This window comes from Callospermophilus lateralis, chromosome 3, assembly GCF_048772815.1.
Source record: "Callospermophilus lateralis isolate mCalLat2 chromosome 3, mCalLat2.hap1, whole genome shotgun sequence".
Taxonomy (NCBI): Eukaryota; Metazoa; Chordata; class Mammalia; order Rodentia; family Sciuridae; genus Callospermophilus; species Callospermophilus lateralis.
In genome coordinates this window covers 192,239,894-192,264,443 of record NC_135307.1, presented here as the reverse complement: position 1 = coordinate 192,264,443, position 24,550 = coordinate 192,239,894, and the positions used below count along the sequence as shown (strand labels likewise).

General features: G+C 45.9%; 1 protein-coding gene across 2 annotated transcripts in view; it reads left to right on the top strand.

The window, feature by feature from the left end:
* Arfgef2 (ARF guanine nucleotide exchange factor 2) overlaps positions 1 to 24,550 on the top strand; it is a 90,057-nt gene that overhangs the window by 32,903 nt on the left and 32,604 nt on the right. Inside the window, exons 8-25 of one of the 2 annotated variants that reach the window (XM_076851981.1) lie at positions 261 to 412; positions 3,482 to 3,612; positions 5,530 to 5,764; positions 6,337 to 6,436; positions 7,589 to 7,728; positions 9,274 to 9,382; positions 9,926 to 10,109; positions 11,113 to 11,224; positions 11,780 to 11,985; positions 13,793 to 13,877; positions 14,016 to 14,187; positions 14,845 to 14,996; positions 16,039 to 16,167; positions 17,422 to 17,580; positions 18,349 to 18,496; positions 19,952 to 20,051; positions 23,939 to 23,979; positions 24,080 to 24,249. In XM_076851981.1, coding sequence (XP_076708096.1) covers positions 261 to 412; positions 3,482 to 3,612; positions 5,530 to 5,764; positions 6,337 to 6,436; positions 7,589 to 7,728; positions 9,274 to 9,382; positions 9,926 to 10,109; positions 11,113 to 11,224; positions 11,780 to 11,985; positions 13,793 to 13,877; positions 14,016 to 14,187; positions 14,845 to 14,996; positions 16,039 to 16,167; positions 17,422 to 17,580; positions 18,349 to 18,496; positions 19,952 to 20,051; positions 23,939 to 23,979; positions 24,080 to 24,249 — 2,525 coding nt within the window. Of the gene's footprint in view, positions 1 to 260; positions 413 to 3,481; positions 3,613 to 5,529; positions 5,765 to 6,336; positions 6,437 to 7,588; positions 7,729 to 9,273; positions 9,383 to 9,925; positions 10,110 to 11,112; positions 11,225 to 11,779; positions 11,986 to 13,792; positions 13,878 to 14,015; positions 14,188 to 14,832; positions 14,997 to 16,038; positions 16,168 to 17,421; positions 17,581 to 18,348; positions 18,497 to 19,951; positions 20,052 to 23,938; positions 23,980 to 24,079; positions 24,250 to 24,550 lie in introns of both variants that reach the window. The other variant, XM_076851980.1, reaches the window with a different exon arrangement.

Sequence of the window (24,550 nt, the reverse complement as noted above, 5' to 3'; positions counted from 1 at the left end):
CAGAAGTGGGCAGGGTGGGTACAATTTCACAGGCTCCACCGGTGGGTTTTGATACTGAGCCAGTGCATCATGTGTTGCTGTAGCCCTGGCGGTGAGGCTGTGGAGGACAGACTGGCAACCTCCCGGGCCCAGTGCCCTGCCATCAGAGCTAGCAGGAGAGGCACAGGACAAACGCAGCATCTGAGGGAGTGTGTATCTGGTGCAGGCAGCCTTTTGGGGTACCTGCTGATTGGCAATGACTTTTGCACTTGTCTTTTAAGAAGCAGCAGAAAAGCATGGTCTGACAGACCCCGACAGGGTCCTGGGTGAACTGGAGTGCCAGGAATGTGCCATCCCCCCTGCAGTTGATGAAAACTCACAGACCAATGGCATAGCAGATGACAGACAGTCCTTGTCGTCAGCGGATAACCTGGTACGTCGGCTGTCAACCTGTTCAAAGGTTTCCGTTTTGTCCGTTTGTTTATTCATTAGTTATTTAAAAGGGCAACTGTTGCCCCTGAGCTCAAGCCATCTTCCTGCCTCTGTCTGCTGCGGACTGGGGAGACTGTAGGTACACGCTCCCCTGCCCAGTTTGCATGTCCATTTTCAGTCTTTTTTTTTTTTTTTTTTTCTGTGAAAGAAGCAAGCAGCTGGGCACCATGGTGCACACCTGTGATCCCAGTGACCCTGGAGGCTGAGGCAGGAGGCTTGCAAGTTCAAAGCCAGTCTCAGCAACCTAGTGAGACTTTGTCTCAAAACAGAAAGAACAACGAAAGGCTGGGGATGTAGCTCAGTGGTAGAGCACCCCTGGTTTAATCAATCCCCAATACCCCTGCCATGCACGCACGCACGTGCACGCACGCACACACACGTAAAATAAGCAAGCTCTATTCAGTTATTAGTCTGATACTCTTCTTATTTGTAGATTCAGTTCTTGGGATGTGTTAATGTTTGTTCTTTATGACATTGTTCTTAAACTTTTTTACTCATACTTTTAAGACCTTAAATTTCCTGCCATTTTTCTTTCTTTCTTTTTTTTTTGAATATTTATTTTTAAGTTTTAGGTGGACATAATATTTTTTTTTTAATTTTCGTTTTTAATCTTTATTTTATTTATTTTTTGTATGTGGTGCCGAGGATCGAATCCAGTGCCTCATGCATGCGAGGCAAGTGCTCAACCACTGAGCTACAGCCCCGGCCCACAATATCTTTATTTTACATTTATGTGGTGCCAAGGATCGAACCCAGTGCTTCGCGCATGCTAGGCAAGCACTCTACCACTGAGTCACAACCCCAGCCCTCCTGCCATTTTTCTTCTTTCTCAAAATAATACACATTTGTTGTAGGGAAAAAGAAAAGAAAATACAGAGAAGAATATAGTTCCCTCTGTTTTTTCCTCTCTGTGTTAGAAGGACTGGGCAAGTCAGTATCCTAGATTTTTCTCCCTCTTGCATTTTATTTTCCTGCTTAAAGAGAATGATATAGTATACATGCTATTTTTAAAACATTTTTTATTTTTTAGTTACAGGTGAACACAATACCTTTATTTCATTTTTATGTGGTGCTGAGCATCGAGCCCAGTGCCTCACACGTGCTAGGCAAGCGCTGTACCTCTGAGCCACAGCCCAGCCCTGTGCTATTTTTTGATCTGCTTTTGTTTCCTTTTTTCATGCTGGAATCAAACCTAGCGCCTCCTTCTTGCTAGGCTTGTCCTCGACCACAAAATGCTACATGGTAACTTGCTAAAAACTTAAAGTATGTTTTGAAGGTCCTTTCAGGCCCATCGATGTGTCTACCACATTACCATTACTTTTAAATAGCATCATTTTCCCCTTAAAATTCGTGTATGTAAACATCCAGAACAGGAAGTGATATGCTATGAGCTTTTCTGTTCTTTGCACCATTGTTTCTCAATTGTTTTCGTAATTGCACCCTTCCTGCCCCTAGGAACCTTCTTAGATATTTCTCCTAATCATTATCCCCCACTATGAAATTTTGATGCAGTCAGTAAGTTGGATGCCTGTGTGTACTGTACATTTTCACCCTCCCCCCAGGACCAATCTTTCCCCTTGGAGTGTATCATTTCCCATGAATGCCCTCAAGGACACACATAAATCCCACACAGGACCTCGTCTCTGATACACTAGCTTGACTTGCTTTGTTCTTTCAGCTCTCCATCATGGACGTCTTTCTGTATCAGTACACAGAGGTCTACCTGAGTTTTTTCCAAAAGGACAAGAAGCAGTAGATCTCACTAAATTTTTTAATGGCCATGTAAAGTCTATATGGATAGTAAGTTATTAGAGTATTTAGGTTTCACCATAGAACAGTTCATAATAAACATCCTTATAGGTAAATTTTGTGCATATCCATATGTCTTTTTTAAGGACAAATTGCTATAGCATATGTCTGGGTTAAGAACAGGAAACTTTGGGGCTGGAGGTATAGTTCAGTGGTAGAGCACTTGTCTGCCATGTGCAAGGCCCTGTGTATGATTTCTAGCACCACAAAAATGAATGAATGAGTGAGTAAAATAAAGAATAAATGAGGGGCTGGGGTTGTGGCTCAGCGGTAGAGCGCTCGCCTACCACATGCAAGGCACTGGGTTCGATCCTCAGCATCACTAACAAATGAATAAATAAAATAAAGGTGTTGTGTCCAACTACAACTAAATAAAATAAAATAAAAAGAATAAATAAAAGAAAATTAGAAACCTCTTTGTATGTATGTGGTATTGAGGATGAAACCCAGGGCTTCACGCATGCTCGGCAAATGCTCTACCACTGACCACATCCCCAGCTCAAGCGATAGGAACTAAGGCTTTTGATACTTACCACCAAATTAGTCTTCTGGGAAGATACTACTCAAATCCCTACTTATCCATACCCATTTTCTCATTCTTTTATTAAAACCGAGCTATAACATTTGTGCACATCTTTACTGGTTTGATAGGAGAAAAATCCTGCCTTGATATTGGTAGTAAAGTTGTTTAGGTTCATTTATCATTTGCATTTCTTGGTAAATTTGCATGTTTGTGTTTTGATTTGTTTTGGTTTTGAATGCTTTGCATTTGAGAGGAGTGTTTGCATATTTCCTTAAAGAAATTTGAAGAGCTTTTATATGTGAAAGATACTAATCCTTATTATATATGTCTACTTTTAATTTGTAAATGTAGCTTACTCTTTTTGATAGTTTGTTAAAATACCATATGATTTTTCTATTTATCTTGCAACACTATTAGGAAACTTTTCTCACCCAAGCTAATATTGACTATATTTTAGATTTTTTGATAAACTTTTGATCACTTCTTTTTAACCATCCATGTCAACTTTTCAAAGGATAAGAAACAAGGTTTAGAGCTGCTCCGATGACTCCCCCAGCACCTATTTTGCCATATTTTAACCTCCCCTAACACCCCTTCACCTCCCTTTTGAATAATATAGGAGTTTAAATTTTCATGCGACAGTTTCATTCTCCCTTTCTTTTCTTGATTCCACCTTAGGAGGCAGATGTGCAAGGGCACCATGTGGCCGCCAGGTTCTCTCACATCCTACAGAAGGACGCCTTCTTGGTGTTTCGGTCCCTGTGCAAGCTGTCCATGAAGCCCCTTGGGGAAGGCCCCCCAGACCCCAAGTAAGTGCACAGCAGTTGTCCATGTCGGTGCCTGGGGTCCAGGAGCGCAGGCTCTGTGCCTGTCCTTCCTGACTTCCCACAAGTCCATTGCTCCGCAGCTCTTTAGGCCCTGCCGCCCTGCCCTCCTTTCCTGTTGAATCGTGTGTCTCCACTAACCAAGATTTTGCCTAGTTTTTCTTTTCTTGGTTTTTATTCTTTAAAACAATCAGTATATTGGGGCTGAGGTTGTGGCTCAGAAGTAGAGTGCTCGCTTGGCATGTATGGGGCACTCGGTTCGATCCTCAGCACCACATGAAAATAAAGGTATTGCGTCCACCTACAACTAAAAAATAAATATTAAAAAAACCCAATTAGTATATAGAAGATATACCTTCTTTTTAACTTACTAATAGATTGGGGGGGAGCAGGTACTGGAAATTGAACCTAGGAGTGCTTTGCCACTGAGCTAAGTCCCCAGTCCTTTTTTATTTTGAGACAGGGTCTCACCAAGGTGCTAAGGCTGGCTTTTGAATAGAATCCTCCTGCCTCAGCCTCCTGAATTGCCAGTGTTATAGATTACAGGTGTGCACCACACCTGGCCTAATTTAATCTTCTGATGGGGATATGGAGGAACAGAGTGCTTGTAGAATATGTGCCCTGCCCTGTTTGGAAACTTGTGTTTCATGGATAAAGATTTAAGCACCAGATTCAACCCAGGGAAGCCAAATGCTTCTCTGTAGTGAATACACAAGCCTTAGGGCGTGCCTGCTGAGAGGTGAAGGGTGCAGAGGCTGGCCAGAGAGAGCTCCTCCATAGGAGTGGCGGACTAGGCTCAATTCCCAGGACCCCCGCTCTAATCTATTAGCAAGTAAAAAAGAAGGTACATCTTCTATATACCAACTATTTTTAAGTTACAAACCAAGAATCAGCCTGCAGGATTGATTAAGTGAAATGAGATGGGTGTTGCCCTGAGCACAGGCCCTTAGGCACTTTATAGTCACTGTTATTACTGCTGTTATTAGTACTGCTCATTAATAATCCTCAGTTCTTTTATTATGAATGCTGCTGGCTGGGTGCTGTGGCACATGCCTGTAATCCCAGCAGCTGGGGAGGCTGAGGCAGGAGGATTGCAAATTCAAAGCCAGCCTCAGCAAAAGTGAGGCTTTAAGCAACTCAGTGATACCCTGTCTCTAAATAAAATACAAAATAGGGCTGCGGATGTGGCTCAGTGGTCGAGTGCCTTGAGTTCAATCCCTCGTACCAAAACAAAACAAAACAAAACGAAAGAATGCTTCTGGGGACTGGGGCTCAGTGGTAGAGCGCTGGCCTAGCATGTGTCAGGCACTGGGTTCAGTCCCCAGCACATAAAAATAAATAAATAAAGGTATTGGGTCCGTTATGACTTAAAAAAATAAAATAAAATAGAATGCTGCTGGTATGGTGACAAATGTTAGGAACATTTCTTACCATAACATTCTTACCATATTCTTCCATTTCTTACCATCCCTGATCTCAGGGGATGGGTGGAAGGAGGCTTGTGAGGCTGGTGGAGAGAACAGCATCCTCCGGGGTGAAGAGAGTGGAGGGCAAGGTCTCTACCTCTCACAGATGATGCGAGGTACTGACTGCGGCTCGTCAGCTGCAGAGCTGGCTCTCCAGACGCACTGGTCACTCACTTTGCTCCTGTTCCCTGTTAGGAGACAAAAGAATAGGAATTGGCTACTTTTGTTCCCAAAGGGCCTGCAGGTGCCAGGAGCCCCCACCTCTGCCCTGTGCCCTGTGCCCTCCCTCTCCTGACGTTCAGGTGCAGTGGCTAACTTAACCCGAGGCCTCACAAGGTCCTGTGCACGGTGGAGGAGCAGGCAGGGCCTCCCAGGAGACGCCTGGAACAGTTTCTCTTCTAGAGAAACTGTCATTGTTTTCCACTCTCTTTGCCAGATCCCACGAGCTGCGGTCCAAGGTGGTTTCCCTGCAGCTGCTCTTGTCCGTGTTGCAGAACGCTGGTCCCGTCTTCAGGACACACGAGATGTTCATCAATGCGATCAAGCAGTATCTCTGTGTGGCCTTGTCCAAAAACGGCGTCTCTTCAGTGCCTGATGTCTTTGAGCTCTCTCTCGCCATTTTTCTTACTCTTCTTTCAAACTTTAAAATGCACTTGAAAATGCAGATAGAGGTACGGACTCCAAGTTCATTTTTTCTTACTTGATGACATTTGTGCCAGATGAGAAACCCACCAGCACTAAAGTTATACAATCTATTTGCTGGCATTCGGGAGAGGAATTTTTGAATCAGTGAGAGAATATTTTTCACTCGTAACAGTTCTGCCCCCAACTCTTGTGCACCATCTATTTTGATCAGAATTTTAAGGTGTGTGGCTTGTGTGCTGGGCTCAGTCCCTCCATCTGTTTGTTCTGGGATCATTTGAAATAATTTGAATTAGTTGCCAAATTGAGAAATCATATTTTACACAAAAATCCACATTTCTGGTTTCTCTCAAAAAATCAGGAACACAGATGGTCCTGGGTTTGCATGTGGCAGTTCTGGGCGGGAGCCTAGCATTGGGCTGCTTCCCGACAGGGCCTGGCCCCGTGAGCTGCCCCCTGGTCAGGCCAGGGTTCCCAGGCTCTTGAGCAGGAAGTGTGTGCCTCTTGTCTCTGTGCAGGCCACCTTCCGTGCAGGATCAGGGTGTTTGACTCCTAACCCAAACTGTTAATTAGCATCCTCCTTTGTCTCCGTGTTGTTTAGGTTTTTTTCAAAGAGATTTTCCTGAACATTCTAGAAACGTCCACAAGTTCTTTTGAGCACAGGTGGATGGTCATTCAGACCCTGACGAGGATCTGTGCAGGTACGCTCCCCCAAGGCGTCTTCCTTCAGAGCACTCAGAGCCACTTCCTTTGCTTTCATCTGCCAAAGCCAGACGAAAACCGTGACCGCTCTGCGGAGCTTTAAGAGGTGCTGGGAAGGTCGTTCCCTGAAAGGCCACTTTGGCCTGATGAGAGTCCACTTCCTCCTCTTTTAAAGAATGACTGGCTCAGTCCATTTTCTTTTTTTTTTTTTTTTCTTTTCTTTTTAACTTTTTTTTATAGCTTTATTTTATTCATTTATTTTTATGTGGTGTGGAGGATTGAACCCAGGCCCTCACACGGGCTAGGCAAGTGCTCTACCGCTGAGCCCCAGCTCCAGCTCAGGCCATTTTCCCAGGACTTTCTGGTATTGACACTACAAGTCCTGTGTCCCAGAAACCCCCTAATCCCGGCACACTGGGACACCTGGCCATCGTACCTGCAAGTTGTTGTGTGGCCAACCGTGACTCGGTGTGAAGTAAATTTGGAATGCCTTACGCCACGCAGTTAGGTATGGGACTTCAAACTAAGCATCGCACAAACTAAGCCATCTAACCTAACTGTGCTCCATAGTGACTCTAGGGGATGGGTAGGGCAGTTATAGGTAGGGCAGTTATTAGCCCCTTCCTTTTTTGTTTCTGCCCTGCTGGGGGTCGAATCCAAGGCCTCCGTCTTCTAGGCAGGTACTGAACCACTTCCTGAGCCCCATTAGCCCTGCTTTTTTTATGGGAGACTGAACCCGGGGGCATTTTTCCACTGAGCCACATTTCCTGCCCTTTTTATTTTTTATTTTGAGACAGGACTTGCTAAATTGATTAGTGCCTTGTTAAATTGTTGAAGCAGGCCTCCTTCCTCAGCCTCCCGAGTCACTGGGATTACAGGCGTGTGCCATCATGCCTGGTGTAGCTCCTTTTCTGAAGAGGAAATTCAACCTTAGATTGCTGGGACCAACTGCTGAGGTTTTGGTTAGCGTAGAGGCAGGCCTGAAACCACCCCGTCCTAGTACTTCTGCTGTGTCTTTCCTGAATAAGGCTTAGCCACCTGATCAGTTCTCGGAAAATTTTTTGGCAAAGAAGTCTTGTTTAAACAATAAGAAAGTATAACTGCTATTTGTCTTTGATCAGAATTCTGATACTCGTATGTTATTTTCCAAGATGCCCAGTGTGTTGTGGATATTTATGTCAACTATGACTGTGACCTAAATGCTGCTAACATTTTCGAGCGTCTAGTAAATGATTTATCCAAAATTGCTCAGGGAAGAAGTGGCCATGAGTTGGGAATGACACCTCTGCAGGTAAGATACATTCTCTCATTTCATGAAACATTTACTGAGCACCACCACACACCAGGCACTGGCGGGGGAGTGGGGGGACGTGGAGATGGGGGGACGTGGCGTGAACAGCACAGAGCTCACATGAGCACGCGCACAGCTCCTGCTATCGTGGGGTTACTGCAAGGAAGGCAGTCAGCCAGAGGGGACAAGCACTGCAGAGAACAATAAGCAGGACCGTCGAGAAGAAGTACTGGACATGGGGGGTTGGGATAAGTGAAGGGGTCATCAAGTGGTGTCCCTGAGAAGGTGACATTGACCTGAGACCCCCAGTCACCTTCCAGCAGTAGTGTGGAGAGCAGGACCCCAGCCTATGTGTAGGAGAGGAGACTGCCTGTTGGTAGGAAGTTGCCATATTATTGGAGTGCCGTCGAGGAAAGAGGGGTTCTTAGAGCCCCTGATCAGTGGGTTCACAGGGTCTTTGCACCCTGGAATGGGGCACAGGATTCTGGCTTTTTTCTTGAATAAAGTCATAATTTTTATCAGACTGACAGATCTGTGCTGCCTCTGATGTGGTTATGAATCTAAAATGTGCCTTTTTTTAAAAAAGATAATCTATAACCTGTAATTTTCTATTTAAAAAATACTATTTATTTTTAAAAATCAGTGTTTTCCGGGGGTGGGGCTGGGGTTGCAGCTCAGTGGTAGAGCGCTCACCTAGCATGTACGAGGCCCTGGGTTCGATCCTTAGCACCACATATAAATAAATGAATTAAATAAAGATATTATGTACATCTAAGAAATAAATACTTTTTTTAAAAAACAGGTGTTTTCATTTACCTGTAATGTGAACCTTAAAGTAGAACACATCTGCAAGTTTTTAGGGGATAAATTCTGTTCAAAATAACTCCCTTGCTGCATAATTCCAGGTTTTTTTCCTCTCTTTTCAGGGTTATGGTTTAAGACCCTGTTATTTAAAGTTTTCAGGTTTTTCTTTTAATTCCACAACCAATGAATGAGAATTTTCCTATTTTTTTTCAAATATGTTTTAGTTGTAGATGGACACAATACTTCAATTTATTTATTTGTATATGGTGCTAAGGGTTGAATCCTGTGCCTCACATGTGTTAGGTGAGCGCTCTACCACTGAGCCCTAGCCCCAGCCCTGAGAACTTTCTTTTCTTTTTTAAAGATTTTTTTCTTTTAGTTGTTGATAGACCTTTATTATTTATTTATATGCGGTGCTGAGAATCAAACCCAGTGTCTTACACGTGCCAAGCAAGTGCACTACTGCTGAGCCACAGCCCCAGCCACTCCCACCCCCCAGAACTCTCTCTTAAACTTTGTTGGCCTTAGGACAGCGCGCAGCTGGTGTTGTACTGGGATGTTCGCAATGAACACCTGAGGAGAGGCCAGGTGCTGATGTGACTTAACACGTATTGTACCCTGTTGCCTTTCCCTGGGTTTCATCCTTCAGTACTGATACCACTGATTCTCTGATGTGTGAGCTCCTGGACGCCTGTTCTTGGCTTACCTGCACCTCTGTGCTGTGTCACTTTTGTTCTGTAGGAGCTGAGTCTGAGGAAGAAAGGTCTGGAGTGCCTTGTGTCCATTCTCAAGTGCATGGTGGAGTGGAGCAAGGACCTGTACGTGAATCCCAACCACCAGGCCAGCCTCGGTGAGAGCCCCGCCTGCCTCCTCCCGCAGGGTCGGGTCGGTGGTCTTGGAACCAGGCACACACTCTGCAGCTCACACCCGTGCTATTTCATGGGCCTGGAGTGTTGGAGGAGCAGTGTGACGCTTTTGTTCCTCTTTGCTGGTAGCTTCCCTTCCCTCAGTGATTCCAGGGTCCTTTATGACATGCCAGGTTCTCCTGTGAGTGTGTCTGTCTCTGTGACTTTCTATTCTATTCTGTTAATTTGTTCGTTCTCGCACGGACGCCCGCTTTCTAAATTGTCCAAGCTGTGTCAGTCTGGATGCCTGGGGGAGCGGGCCCTGTTCTGCTCTCTATTCACTGTTCACATCCTCTTACTTTTTTGTGTGAAGTTTTTAATTTGTTCTTCAGGTTCCATGAAAAACGTTTCTGATGGTCTAAGGTCCGTGCTGTGATCCTAGAGCAGAGACTTGTTCGACGTGGGCTGGGGGATCCTGCCCAGTACTGTGGGGCCATGGCTGTACCCCACCTGCTCACCTGGTGTCCTCTGTTTCTACGTCACTGCAGGTCAGGAGAGGCTCACAGATCAGGAAATGGGGGATGGCAAAGGCCTGGACATGACAAGAAGGAGCAGTGTGACGTCCATGGAGTCCACAGTGTCCTCTGGGACCCAGACAACTGTTCAGGATGACCCAGAGCAGTTCGAGGTCATCAAGCAACAGAAGGAAATCATCGAACATGGCATCGAGCTGTGAGTGTGGCTGCCGCTCTGGCAACCCCCTTTAGCCTTGTCACCACCACCTGAATCACACCAGGCTTCCTGGTGACCTCACTCCCGCTAAGTCCCCTGAGCCACACCATGGGCTCTTGGTCCTCAGACACCTCCATCTGTTTCGCCACCGAGCCCTCCTTGGAATGCTGGGCTCTCTGACCCCTCAGATGAGGCAGAGATCCCCCTCAGAGAGGCCTCGGGACCACACCTTCTAAACAAGCCCTGAGGCCATCTCCGCCTGCGCCCCCTTTGTGTCTTTCAGACTCGCCACTTTGCACTGACACAAACCTCACTCTTTAGTGCAAGGCCAGGTAAAAAGTTAATTTACATTAGCAAGCTTTGCCTTCCTTTAATAGGAAACATAAAGTAACAGTACCTAGATTATATATTTCTTAAGAACAAAGAAAAGGAAATCCCAAAGTGGACAGTCTGCGTTATTGCGGTGAATCTCAGGGAGGGATCCAGCCTCCTTCTGTGTGTCTGCTTTACCACCCGAGGCACATGATTGTCATCTTCAGGGTTGCCTCATGGGTAAGGATGACTGCTGGAGCACTAGCCTTCACACATACATTCCAGAGAGGAAGAAGGGAGGAAGGGCCAAAGGAGCGGCCTTGGTCAGCTTCATTTAAGGAGACTTCCCAGAAGTACTGACACCATTTCTGCTTCTATCTCGCTGGCTTGAACCTCCATGTTCCATGTCTAGGGAGCCAGGGAGATGCAGGTTTTCTTCCACTGAACAGCTAGAGTCCTGTTACTGGTGAAGAAGGGGAGAGTGGCGGTGAGGTGACAGCCATCAGACTCTGTTGTTGCTCAGTCAGAAATGAAGTTGGAGTTTGGAAAAGCTACGGGGACGCACAGGACCTTGCTAACTTATATATGATGGCTTGTTCATGGTGATGTGTGTAATTACCCCAGGTACCAGCTCTGTCTGTGCTCTGGGTTTTGAAATAAGCCTCCTGTGTCCCATCTCTTCTTGAAACAGCTTCAACAAGAAACCCAAGAGGGGCATCCAGTTTCTCCAGGAGCAGGGCATGCTGGGAACGACGGTGGAAGACATCGCCCAGTTCCTGCATCAGGAGGAGCGCCTGGATTCTGTGAGTCTGGGGCTCTGTGCTTGCAGGAGTTTCTGCTTTGTGCTTCTGCGCCCTCCTAGCTGGGCCCACTTTCCATCAGTGTCGTACATGTTCCTCATCACAGCCATGAGAGGAAACAAGCTGCCCAGCAGCGGTTGCTTATTTGGTGGAACTGTCAGAAATGTCCCTTAGCTGGCCCCATCTGCCCCTGCTCCTCTCGTGAGGCAGCCCAGTGAGGGCTCCCTGCACTGTTGAGTCTCTCTTTTTTTTTTTTTTTTTTAATATTTATTTTTTAGTTCTCGACGGACACAACATCTTTGTTTTTGTATGTGGTGCTGAGGATCGAACCGGGCCGCACGCACACCATGCGAGCGCGCTACCGCTTGAGCCACATCCCCAGCCCAACTGTTGAGTCTCTTGCCCGTCCTCCTCGTCCTCCCTCCACGGCAACAGCCCGGGTCTGGAAGCAGGAGGCAGTTCAGCCTGTTGTGGACATCCAGGCCCTGATCCCCGGGGGCAGTGTCCTCTGCTGTGGGTTCTTATTTGAAGTGAGCGAGTGTGTTCTGCGTGTTTCAGACTCAGGTAGGCGATTTTCTGGGAGACAGCACGAGGTTCAACAAGGAGGTAATGTACGCCTACGTGGACCAGCTGGACTTCTGTGAGAAGGAGTTCGTCTCTGCCCTGCGGACGTTCCTGGAAGGTTTCCGCCTCCCTGGGGAAGCCCAGAAGATTGACCGGCTGATGGAGAAGTTTGCTGCTAGATACATAGAGTGCAACCAGGGGTGAGCCCACCCTCCAGCCTGGCGCCTCAGCTTTTTGCCTCAGGACACTAGTCTTGATCTGCTTGGGGTGTGGGTTTAATCTTTCTAAAACTGTGCCAAGCAACTGAGGTTTCTGTTCACTGCAGACCTGGCTTTGTGCTCAGGGATTGTCTCACAGCAGCCTTGTTCGTGTCCCCATTCTGTTGACAAGGAGATTGGGGAATAGGGGGGTTAAGAAATTCACCTGAGATGACACAGCTAAAGCCCAGGCTATTAACTACTTCACTGTTTTTTTGTGTGTGTTTTGTCTTGTTTGGGTACCAGGGACTGGTACCAGGGCATTGTACCACTGAGCCACACCTTTATATTTTTATTTTGAGACAGGGTCTCACTAAATTGTTGAGGTTGGCCTCGAACTTGTGGTCATCCTGCCTTCTGAACTGGCCACCCTAGTTTAAAAAGTATAATTTTGTGAGTTGAGAGGAGGTAATTGGGTGCCTCTTTTCTAATTAAGAATAGCTCCCTGATTTAATGTGTGGACTAGATCTGAAGGTTTTGGTTTTGTTTGGTTGCTTACTGATCAACAAGCTATAGAAATGGCTGAGTAACTTCAACCCCCACAAGTATGTGATTGCATCTTGAGTTCTTTTTGATGGGTGGCTGTCTTGCATGCCCTGCACCTGGTCAGTGGCAAGCCTGGGTGGCCTCCCTGTTTTATAGATGAGCTACCTGTCAAAAACTAACCAGCTAGTAAGCAGCTGGGCTGAGCCTGGGTGTGTCCTAACTCAGAGGTGCGTGCTCTTTCCACCACTCCTGGAGTGGACGTCTGAACACACTGGATTACATGAGGATGATGAGGAATCATTCAGTGGGAACATTCTGATAATAATTTTGCCTCTCAATTCCATTTTCATGTTAATTGGTCCCCTCCTCTGAGTGTGTAGCCAGCTGTCCTCAGGAGATGACCTGAGCAGCAAAGGTGGCATCTGGTTCACTTTACTGTGAAGGCATAATTAGATGTCACACCTGTATGGACCTGGAAGCCTTGCTCTGTTATCCCTGCTCCAAGTATGTGCCCCAGTTGTCTCTCATTGTGTATCCTTGACACCCCTCCTTTTCCTATTGGGGCAGTTAGGACAGACCAGTTTTGCTGGCCACATGTTATATGAGGCTACCCATCAACTTCTTTGTGTCTTTCTCTTATTGTGTAAGGCAAAAAAAGCATGGCCCAGGACGTTCTGCAAGGGTTTGTTTTTTTTTTAATTTGCACCAGGCATGGTGGCCCTGTAATCCCAGTGGCTGAGGAGGCTGAGGCAGGAAGAGTGAGAGTTCACAGCCAGCCTCAGCAACTTAGTAAGGCCCTAAGCAACTTAGTGAGACCCTGTCTCAAAACAAAAAATAAAAAGGGCTGGGAGGGCCTGGGGTCATAGCTCAGTGGTAGAACGCCTGCCTAGCACATGTGAGGCACTGGGTTCGATCTTCTCAGCACCACATAAAAATAAATACAATACAAGTATTGTGTGCATCTACAACTAAAATTTAAAAAGCAGGGGGCTGGAAACGTTCTCAGAGACCTCCCAGGTTCAATCCCCCATACCAAAAACAATAATAATAATAATAAAATAACATTGAAGCAACTTTCTTCAAAGAAGCCTAGACTCTAACTAAGACATATCCTTAGTTAGCTGTTTCCATGCTCGGTGATGGTGAAAGCATGGCTACTGTCACACACTAGGCTCCAGGTGGAACATGGGCCGCCTCCAGTGAGCACTGTGCCTTCCAGAATCGTCCGTGCCACTGTCCTTTACATGAGGCTCTTTCCTTGCAGGCAAACTTTGTTTGCTAGTGCCGACACGGCGTACGTCCTGGCCTACTCCATCATCATGCTCACGACAGACTTGCACAGCCCTCAGGTACTCGCTCCAAGGGCCCGGGTTCTGTGGCAGATAAGGAAGAGGTTTGGGCTAAGGAATTTTGCGGGGAGGGACTTTGTATTATTTGGGGACAACTGAATATTTTTTAAATGGTCTTTATGTTCTTTAAAATTTCAGGTAAAAAATAAAATGACAAAAGAACAGTATATTAAAATGAATCGGGGTATTAATGATAGTAAAGATCTACCAGAAGAATATCTCTCCAGCATCTACGAAGAGATAGAAGGCAAGAAAATTGCAATGAAAGAAACAAAAGAGCACACCATGGCGACCAAATCCACCAAGCAGAGTAAGGTCCAATGGCAACAGGGCCCCCTACGCTAGCTCTGCGGGGTGTCAGGGCTGTGGTTAATTAGGTTGGTGGTGAATTAATTTGCATATTAAGTATCTGAGTAGGAAGTGTGATTAATTATTATGATTATGATTATGTTGGTTCTTTCATAATATCACTATCTTGCTAAGTTTTGATTAGGAACAAAAGGGAATTTAAAAGAAGTAATCAGGGAACTTAATTACCTTCCAAAAACATATTCCTTAAAACTTAGCTTTAATTTTAGTGGTGATTGTGCCATACTTGATTAGAATTTGATTAATCAGGGACCTGTGAAGCTGTCAGTTTCTCTGAGTGGCAGTGGAGTGCAGGGTGGAGAGTGCAGGCCTTGGACCTGTGCTGCTGGATCAAGTCCCAGTAATGCTGGCTGGTGTCTGTGTGAGGAGGGATTCTTGAACTCCATAGACATTCAGCAGAGAATGGGGTCTTTGGTTAAATAGTGGTGTCTGTGACCTTGAGCAAGTCTCCCAACTTCTCTGGCTTGTTTTTTCTCAACTGTAAAGTGGTGATAATATCCATAGGCCATGAGATGGAGCGATTGCTGTGCACCTTTTAAGTGGCTCCTGGCAGGGCAGTCCCCAGCCAGCTGCCGCTCACGCTCAGGCTTCTTCGCAGACGTGGCCAGTGAGAAGCAGCGGCGGCTGCTCTACAACTTGGAGATGGAGCAGATGGCTAAAACGGCCAAGGCGCTGATGGAGGCCGTGAGCCACGCCAAAGCCCCCTTCACCAGTGCCACACACTTGGACCACGTCCGGCCCATGTTCAAAGTGAGTGTTCTCAGGGGTTAGGCGAGTCTGGCTAGATCCAGTGCTGGACTTGTCCAGCTGGAAGGTGACCTGCAGGATCCCAGTGTTAAGGAGATGGCAGGAGGAAAGGCCCAGTTGGGGTGCTTCTTGTCTGAGCAGGAACTAACGCAAGTCTCTCGCGTTGTCCTTTGGCGATGCTGGGAAAGCTCCAGCACCACACTGGACTCTGCCATCAGACCATCTGGCTTTGAGTTCTGGCTTTGTCACTTTGTCACTCTATAGCCTTGGCCAGTTGACTCCCCCTCCCCGTTCATCATCTGTAAAATGGGGACCTATAGGATTGCTGTGAGGGCAGCCAGGGAGGGGCTTGAATGAATTAATGAATAGTTATTTGGGCTGTAGAGGAAAGGACAGTGTGATTGGGACATCTCACCTCAGTGGCCTCAGTTTATCAGATGAGTTTAGGTGAAAGAAAAAGACTAGATGAAATCTGTATTTTAAATATATCTTTAAAAGATACATGTTCTGCCTACATAGCACATCATTTTTTATAAGTTTTTATAAAAACTGTTACTGTCCTGTTAGGTAATTAATTCTGGACTTCCATGACCTTATTTCTAAGGAATTCATGTGAAAGTTGGAGAAAAAAGTAAAGTCTAGATAATTTGAAGTGGGAGCCTTTCAGTAAACTCAGTTTATAGTCCATATGTCTCTTGCAGGTTTTATTTTGCACCATTGGTAATGGCTGGCTGGTGTCTGTGTGAGGAGGGATTCTTGAACTCATAGACATTCAGCAGGGAATGGGGTCTTTGGTTAATTAGTGGTGTCTGCCATATACCCAGGAGGGGCAGTGGTGCTCATCCTTCCTTTTAAATCGAGTGTTCAGTAACTAGCAAGCCTGTAGTGATAGGAGGGACTGCCTTACCTTGGGAGGGGGATAGATTGAAATCTAAATAGCAGTGAACCTGACACCCCAGCTCTCCCCCTAACCTACAACATGTCCTGCAAGAACACTTCCCACGCTGACATTCTGGCTATTATTGAAACCTGCCTTCTCTGGTAGCTGGTGTGGACGCCGCTGCTGGCAGCCTACAGCATTGGACTGCAGAACTGTGACGACACTGAAGTGGCCTCCCTATGTTTGGAAGGCATCCGCTGTGCCATCCGAATTGCCTGCATCTTTGGGATGCAGGTGAGTGGAGTGTGTGTGCGCTCTGTTCCTGTAGAGTCAGCAAAAGCCAGACACTGTCGGAAACTTCTCGGTGAGCCAGCATCTTAGCACACTGCTGGTTTCTTCCCATTGCTCTGTGTTGACCACAACCCCATCAGGGGAGGATGCTGGAGATTTAGATCAAAGCCTTTTTTTTTTTTCTTCAGTGCTGAGGATTGAACTCAGGCACTCTGCCACTGAGTCGCATCCCCAGCCCTATTTTAAATTGTATTTAGAGACAGGGTCTCACTGAGTTGCTTAGCACCTTGCTTTTACTGAGGCTGGATTTGAACTCACAATCCTCCTGCCTCAGCCTCCCAAACTATTGGGATTACAGGGTGTGCCACCACAACCAGCCTAGATCAAAACTTTTTTAAACCATGAATAGGACCCAAACTACTTGATGCCTAACTTACTTACTGCCTTGGTACTTAAAATACGTTTATTCTGAGTGGTGTAGCTAAATGGTAGAATGCATTGCCAGTATGCATTTGACCTTGGGTTTAAGCCCCAACAACTCCTGCAAAATTGCTTTTTCCTCTTAAGATCCATTTTTATTATAATTTCCCATTTTTTTCTCTGGCAAAACATAGTTGAATGCAAAGTGAATGTCTATAAATCTTTTTGAAATCTTAAAAAGTTCAATGAATAGATGAAATACAATTCTAAAACTGTTATGGAAGTTGTCACAGAAGGTTGTCAGTCCTTTGCATTACTTTCTAAGTCAGTAATTGTTTTACCCATTTGTTTCAAACAAACAAATAAAACCCAGTCTTCTATTCCCCTTCATTTTACAGTTAGATTTTTTATTGTGCCAGGCTTTGAAGTCAGACAGTCATGGTTTCAAACCCAGCTCTGGTGCTTCTCTGGCCCTGTGCCCTGGCCCAGCTAACTTGTAAGACATTGCTCATATCCTTACTCGTACACTTGAGAAAATGAACTGCCTCACAGGATTGTTGTAGATACTAGAATTTATATATTGACTCTTGGCCTTCAGCAAATCTTGGAACACAGGACAGGTCAGCGTGCTTGAGGCCAGGTGAATTGAGCTAGTTCTCAGGCATGTGGCAGTGCCCAGGGAGCCTCAGGGGTATCCAGTAGCAGGACACCAGCACGGATGGTGTGCTGATGTGCAGAAAGCCTGCTGTGTGCCTGTGGACATTCCTTCAGCCCAGCCCCACAGACGAGAAAGTGGCTGCACTGGGCTGGACTTGGGTTCTCCTGGGTTTCTTGCAGCTGGAACGAGATGCCTACGTTCAGGCCCTGGCTCGCTTCTCCCTGCTGACGGCCAGCTCCAGCATCACAGAGATGAAGCAAAAAAACATTGACACCATAAAGACACTTATTACAGTGGCTCACACGGATGGCAACTACCTCGGGAACTCTTGGCACGAGGTGGGTCTTTTGCCTTTCCAGGGTTGCTTCCTCCGGGTCTGTTCCATTTTTCCTGAGACCAAGCCTAACTTCCTCATGAATCTGAAAGATAGCCAGGAAGACGGTTGATAATGCCCTCTTACACTTAACACAGGGAAGAATGAACAACTAGGGTGCAATGCCAAGAAGTGGTGAGTGCTCAGGAGACCTTTACATAGGACCAGGGGGTGGTGATGGGAGCAGGGTCAGGAGAGCTGGAAGCTTTCTCTGGGGCTGATCTGGGAATCCACGGGGTAGGTACTCCATGTAAGGAATGGCAGGAGCAAAGGCCCTGGGTGGGACCAGCGGTGGCAAGGTAAAGAGTCCTGTGCAGGCCAGGGAGGCTGGTGTGTTGTGGATGGCAGGGCAGCGGATGGGGTGGGGGTGGGGCAGACTACCTGGACGGGGTGGAATCCTCTGCTCCACTCAAATTGTTTCCTCTGTTGAATCCGTGCCAAGTTATATAAACTTCAGTATGGTGGAATCCCAGCATACCAACTTTGGTGCATCAGTCTCTTGTTTTTAATAATTAGAAAGAGGTAGCACACTGGTGGTCTGTCTTCTCAGGACACTTGCCGCTGCTTGGCCAGTCCTTTTGCCCTCTAGGGGAAACACCCTTAGCCCTCATTTTGCTCTCACATGGAAGGCACTGGGTTCAGAGAATGCCTGGATGGCTGGCGTAGGTAGCAGCGCCCTTCCAGCCTGCGCCCTGCGTGGTGGGAGCTCTTGTCTTCACTGCCCTTTCCTCAGATCTTGAAGTGCATCAGCCAGCTGGAGCTCGCTCAGCTGATAGGAACCGGGGTGAAGACCCGCTACCTGTCTGGGACTGGGCGCGAAAGAGAAGGGAGCCTGAAAGGCCACGTGTTGGCAGGAGAAGAGTTCATGGGCCTCGGCCTCGGTAAGACAGCAAGCCCCACGGCTGACCGCCACAGACTGGCAAGCTAACCAGCATGAAGCCCTTCTTGTCTCGTCAGGACTGTCCCATAAACCGTCTCTTCCTTACGCGCCCGCTGACAGCACGTCTGTGAATGCAGGTGGACGTGCTGCCTCAGCTCCTGATTGTGCTTGAATGTTGAGTAAAGTGTCTATTTTACCAAAATCTGCAGGGTGCATTACTGTTCTTTTTGTTCCTGTGACATCCCTGGAAGAAGCCTTCGTGCTTTCTGAAGCCCACGCCAGTTTCTGGTGTGAGAGGCCACACCTGTGGGTCTCTAGAACTTGGAGAGTAGATCCCGCATCTCATCATGTTCCTGGGGGCTTTGTTAAACAGCATGCTAGCTCAAGTGGAGTTATTTCTGGCTCCACAGTAGGTTGAGAGATTCTTCTGTCAGTGATGTACAGAATAACAGATGGTCAAGTTCTGAGCACTCAGCTTCTATGTATATATGTGTGTGTATGTGTATAACTTCTTCTTCTTCTTTTTTTTTTTTGGTGGTGGGATTTGAACTCAGGGCCTTGTGCATGCGAGGCAAGCACTCTATCAACTGAGCTATATCCCCTGCCCCTCTGTTTATATTTTAACTCAGTTAATCCTCTTAACAACCCAGTGGCATTGGAAGTCTTATCCTCCCTGTTTTGTGATTGAGAAAACTGAAGCCCAGGGTGAGTGACTTGAGCAAGGTCACACGGCAAGGAAGTAGCAGAGGCAGGGTTCAAGCCTCGCCATCCCAATGCAGGGAAGAGGCTGCTAGAGCCTGTGTGTGTGTGGTTGATAAGAAGATGAGAGTAATTTGTCTTCACTGTACCTTCACCCTCTCCCAGTCCTGGGGATTGAACAACCCACACATGCTAGGTGAGCGCACCCCCAGCCCCTCTCCACTTATTTTGAGACAGGGTCTTGCTAAACTGCTTCGGCTGGCCTTGAACTTGCAATCCTCCTGCCTGGGGCTCCAGAGCACAGGGGTTGGAGCAGCACAAGTCAGCAGATAAAAGCCTGGGCTCTTGGGAAGCAAGGGTGTGACAGACCTACCTCTCAGGGTGCTTGTGAGGGTAGCTGCGCTGACACTAGAGCACGGCAGGCATCCAGCAGATGGGAGCCATTGCGGGTTCCGGAGCTCTGCGTGAGTGTCCGTTGAATCTATTTGGTTTTCTTAAACATGGGCCTTCAATACTATAAAAAGGTAAAATACTGTAGAGATTGGGAGGTGGCTGGTACCAAACAAGAGAGCTTGTAATAAGGGCGTGTTTTAAATACCAAAACATGTGTGATTGTATTCTGTCTTCAGTGGGTTTTTGTTTTTGCCTGTGGAACCTTTTCATTTCTGCCCCTTGTCTCTGCATGTTGATGCAAAGGATACTTTGTTGTAAATCCGTGCCTCTTTGAAGTTTGCTAATTTTGTGCATCGTGTTCCAGGCAATTTGGTGAGTGGTGGCGTGGATAAGAGACAGATGGCCAGCTTCCAGGAGTCTGTGGGTGAGACCAGCTCACAGAGTGTGGTTGTCGCCGTGGACAGGTAATGATTCTCTTCTTAGTAAGGCTGGACTACCCCGTGATTTGAATGGGGTCATCTGTGTGGTGACTGGGCAGGATGACTCCTAATTTGTTGGCTATGCTCTTGGCTCTAGAAAGACAAAAGATGGCGGGGCTGGGGTTGTAGCTCAGAGGTATAGCACTTGCCTGACATGTGTGAGGCACTGGGTTCCATCCCAGGAACCACATAAAAATAAACAAAGATATTGTGTCCACCCTACACCTACAAAAATATTTTTAAAAAAGATAGTGCACTTGACCCAACTATCAGTAACTGTCACCTTTCTTCAAATTTTGACCTTGAATTGCATTGTGCCTTTTTAAAAAATTATAATTTTAACATTGTAACATCATAAATGAGCTTTTGCTCATACCGATGTTTAAATTACCATGTTTTCTTAGTGGAAGTTACTTTTGAAAAATCTCAGAAGAGTTTGGGATTGAAAGCATACTCATGAGTGAAAATTGGCCCAAGTTTGAGTTTCCATGAATTCTTCCTCAAAGCCTTTTCACTATTTGTTTACTTGAAACTTGGCCTAACAATCCAGGAGAGGTATAGGTATTCTTATTTGAAGATACTTGTGATGTTCAAGTGCTTAATAAAATAGGGATTTCCTTAAAATCAACAAACTCCTAAAAATTACATTGAATGAATATCAAAGGAACCACTGCTTATCCTGTTTAATGATCTCTTCCAGGACATTAAATATAGTTAGTTCTGGGGTGTTAGCAGTACAGATTTTCTAAATAATTTGGATTATTCTTGGAATAATCTTTTTCTGCTATAAACTTTTGTCTGCTTATTTTATTTTATTTTATTTTTTTTTTAAAGAGAGAGTGAGAGAGGGAAGAGAGAGAGAGAGAGAATTTTAATATTTATTTTTTAGTTATCGGCGGATACAACATCTTTGTTTGTATGTGGTGCTGAAGATCGAACCCAGGCCGCACGCATGCCAGGAGAGCGCGCTACCGCTTGAGCCACATCCCCAGCCCCCTGCTTATTTTAATCACCTTGTTTCAGTTGCTTCTTTGCTTTTTTTTTTTCAACAAAGATATTGTCTGTGGCATAATTTTGACAGTTTTCCCCCAATCCTATTTCAATTTAGACTTACAGAACAACAACAACAAAAATAAAAAAATTAATTTTTATGAGTCAGGGTCTCACTGCGTTGCCCAGGCTGGTCCTGGGCTCAGTCAGCCTCCTCCCTCAGCCTCTAAGTAGCTGGACTACAGGCTCATGTCCCTGCACCTGATGAAGATTGGGTTTTCCCATTATCTTTATTTGTTTTCCTGTTTCTCTGCCTTAGCCAGACAGTTGACAGTAGAGATCTTGCTCAGTACCTTTTTCTGCTGTACCTTTTTTTTTTTTTTTTTTTTGATCCATAGCTCCCATGCCATTGGATATGGTTGTTTTAAAATGTACAGGTTAGAGAGTGTTGTAGTGTGCTCAGAGTCGTGCGGCCATTACCCCTGTCTAGTTCCCTACCAGTTACCACCCCACCCCACAGACAAGCCTCATGCTTATTCACGTTTGCTCCCCACTTCCTGTTCCCCCTCCTCATCTTCTCATGCCTCTGGCCACTGCTCTATTTTATATAGATTTTCCTGTTCTAAATATTTGAATTGTCTGTTTTCTCTTTAACTCCTTCTTTTGTTTTCTTCATTCATTTCTTCGTACGGTCTTAAGTTGTTCTCTAGTTTCCTTTCCACGTGAAGGACTTCCTTGAGTGTTTCTCACAGGGGAAGTCTGCTGGTGAGGAATTGTCACAGTGTTTTTTGAGGCCCCCCCACCTCGGAATGTCTTCCTTCTTCATTTTTGAAGGGTAGTCTTGCTGGATATAGGATTCTTGGTTGATGATCTCTCTTTCAGCCCTTGAACCATTACATCCCATGCTTTTTGGCCTCTGTGGTCTCCTGTAGAAATGAGCTGTTCATCTTCTCGAGGGAGCCTTGTCTGCGATGATCTGCGGCCCTGCTGCTTTCACGATTCTCTTGCCGACTCTGGCTCTCAGAGGTTTGATTATGATATTTCTGGGTGTGACTTTCTTTGGGCTTATCCTCATTGAAATTTGTTTAGTTTCTGAGAGGTATAGATTGTTATTTTTCATCAAATGTGGGAAGTTTTCAGCCATTATTTCTTCACATGTTCTTTTAGTTCCTCTCTTCTGGAACTTCCATTATGTGCATGTTGGTACGCCTGATGGTGGCCTATAGGACTCTGAAGCTGTTTGGTTTTTAAATTCTTTATTTCTGCTCGTGACATCAGATGGTCTCATTTGACTCGTCCTCCAGTTTACTAATTTTTTTTCTTCTTCCAGCTGAAAACTGTTGTTTAGCCTCTGTAGTGAATTTTTCATTATAGCTTTATTATTTTCAACTCCAGAATGTTTAATTAACATTTTTCCTGTGTCTTTGTTACTATTCTCTATTTGGTGAGAGATTGTCCTTACGTCTTTCTTTAATTGGACATAATATCCTTACTCTTTAGACATAGTCAAAATAACTAACCTAAAAAATCTTTCTAGGCCTGGCACAGTGGTGCATGCCTTTAATCCCAGTGGCTTGGGAGGCTGAGGCAGGAGAATCACAAGTTCAAAGCCAGCCTCATCAACTGTCTCAAAAATTTAAAAAGGGCTGGGTGGCTCAGTGGTAGAGCAACCCTGGGTTCAGTTCCTGGTACCAAAAATAAAAGCACTTTGTCTAGAAAATCTTACGTCTGGGCTTCCTCAGGGGCACTTTCTGAGAGCTGATCCTCTCCCTATGAGCAGCATCCTTTCTTGCTTCTTTGCATGTCCTATTTTTTTGTTGTTGAAAATTGGACATTTATAGTAACATGATGGCGACTTTGGGGCTCAGCTCCCAGCCCAGGGGCTTTGTTGTCATCAGTGCAATTTGTTTAGTGACTTTCCTGAACTGTGTAACGTCTGTGTTCTTTTCCACATGTGGCCTCCGAAGTCTCTACTGGGTTGGCTTTAATGCTCAGATTTCCTTCGCTGCCTTGGGCCTTGGTTACGTCTCCCAGCCTTTGCGTGCTGAGGACTCTGGACATGTTGGGGGCGCTCCTCAAATGCTCTGCCTTTGCTTTTGCCTCTGGTTCACGCAGGACTCAAGGCCACCTGCAGATGAGAGCCCCTTCTTATCATAGTCTCCTGGGTGTGCCAAGCCCTGCACCCATGCTGGCAGTCTGCATTCCCAGCAGCCCGTGGGAGCTTTTCCCAGCCTCCTGTGGCCGTCCCACCCCTGCTTTGCCTTGCAAGTCTTTGGCCAGGGGCTTGTTGTCCCGACTGTTCTGCTGCCTCCTGGGGGAGAGCTGGCTGCCCTGAGTGAGGACCAGGTCGGGTCAGGTGATGGGAGCTTTTTGAGAACCGTGTTCTGCTCCTTCCAGTGGCTGTGCAGGATGCTTTGGTTGTAGGCTTCCAGTTGAGCTGGGGAGGTGAGGGTAGGAATGGAGGGGGCTGAGCCACCACAGCACTCACCATTCAGATCAAGATTCAACCATTTTCTTAAAAAACAAAAATAAAAACACCCCGCAGATTTTTGTTAGCTTGCAGTTAATTTTAAAAGTTTCACTGTGGAAAAGTTAATTTTGATAATTTTGGCCAGCATTCTTATTGCTCTTACTGAAGAGCAGCTTTGGGGAGGTTCTCACTCCACTAGTCCCCACTGCCATCAGGTCACCTCCCTGCCCTATGGAGGTGTCCCTTCCTCTTGTACTCGGGGTAGACTTTTCTGCTCTCTCACTGACCAGTTCTTTTTGATTCCTCATCACTGATTTTTGGTGAAGGGCCAGATTTGAAGCCTTTTCTCTCTGCCTGCTCTAAGTATTTGAGAAACTTCCAGGTCTAATATTTATTTTTTTAATCTCCCTAGAATTTTTACTGGCTCTACCAGACTGGATGGAAATGCAATAGGTATGTACGTGACTCGCCTGTGACACTGCAGAAGCCTCGTGTGTGACCATCCCACTGTTACTAATGAGGCTTTGCGTGTGTTGTTGGCTCTGGCCTGTAGTTGACTTTGTCCGCTGGCTGTGTGCTGTGTCCATGGATGAACTGGCTTCCCCCCACCATCCTCGCATGTTCAGCCTGCAGAAGATCGTGGAGATATCCTACTACAACATGAATCGGATCCGACTGCAGTGGTCCCGGATATGGCATGTGATTGGAGATCACTTCAATAAGGTAACTTTCATCCCACATCTGGGATGGAGGCAGGCAGCATTAAGTTGCTAGACAAATATCTTGGTACTCGAAAGCTTTGTGAAATCCTGGAATCCCTCTTTAGTGATGTGAGAGTTATATTCCATATAGTTTCACCTTCAAATGTCACAACTTCTTGTATTCTGACTCCTGTCACCACTACTCTTTTGAAACTTTTGTTGGAAAAAATTAACATTGGGTTTGTTTTTTTTTTTTTTAAGTTTTTTTCTTTTATATTTATTAATTTTTTTTTTAGTTTTCGGCGGACACAACATCTTAGTTT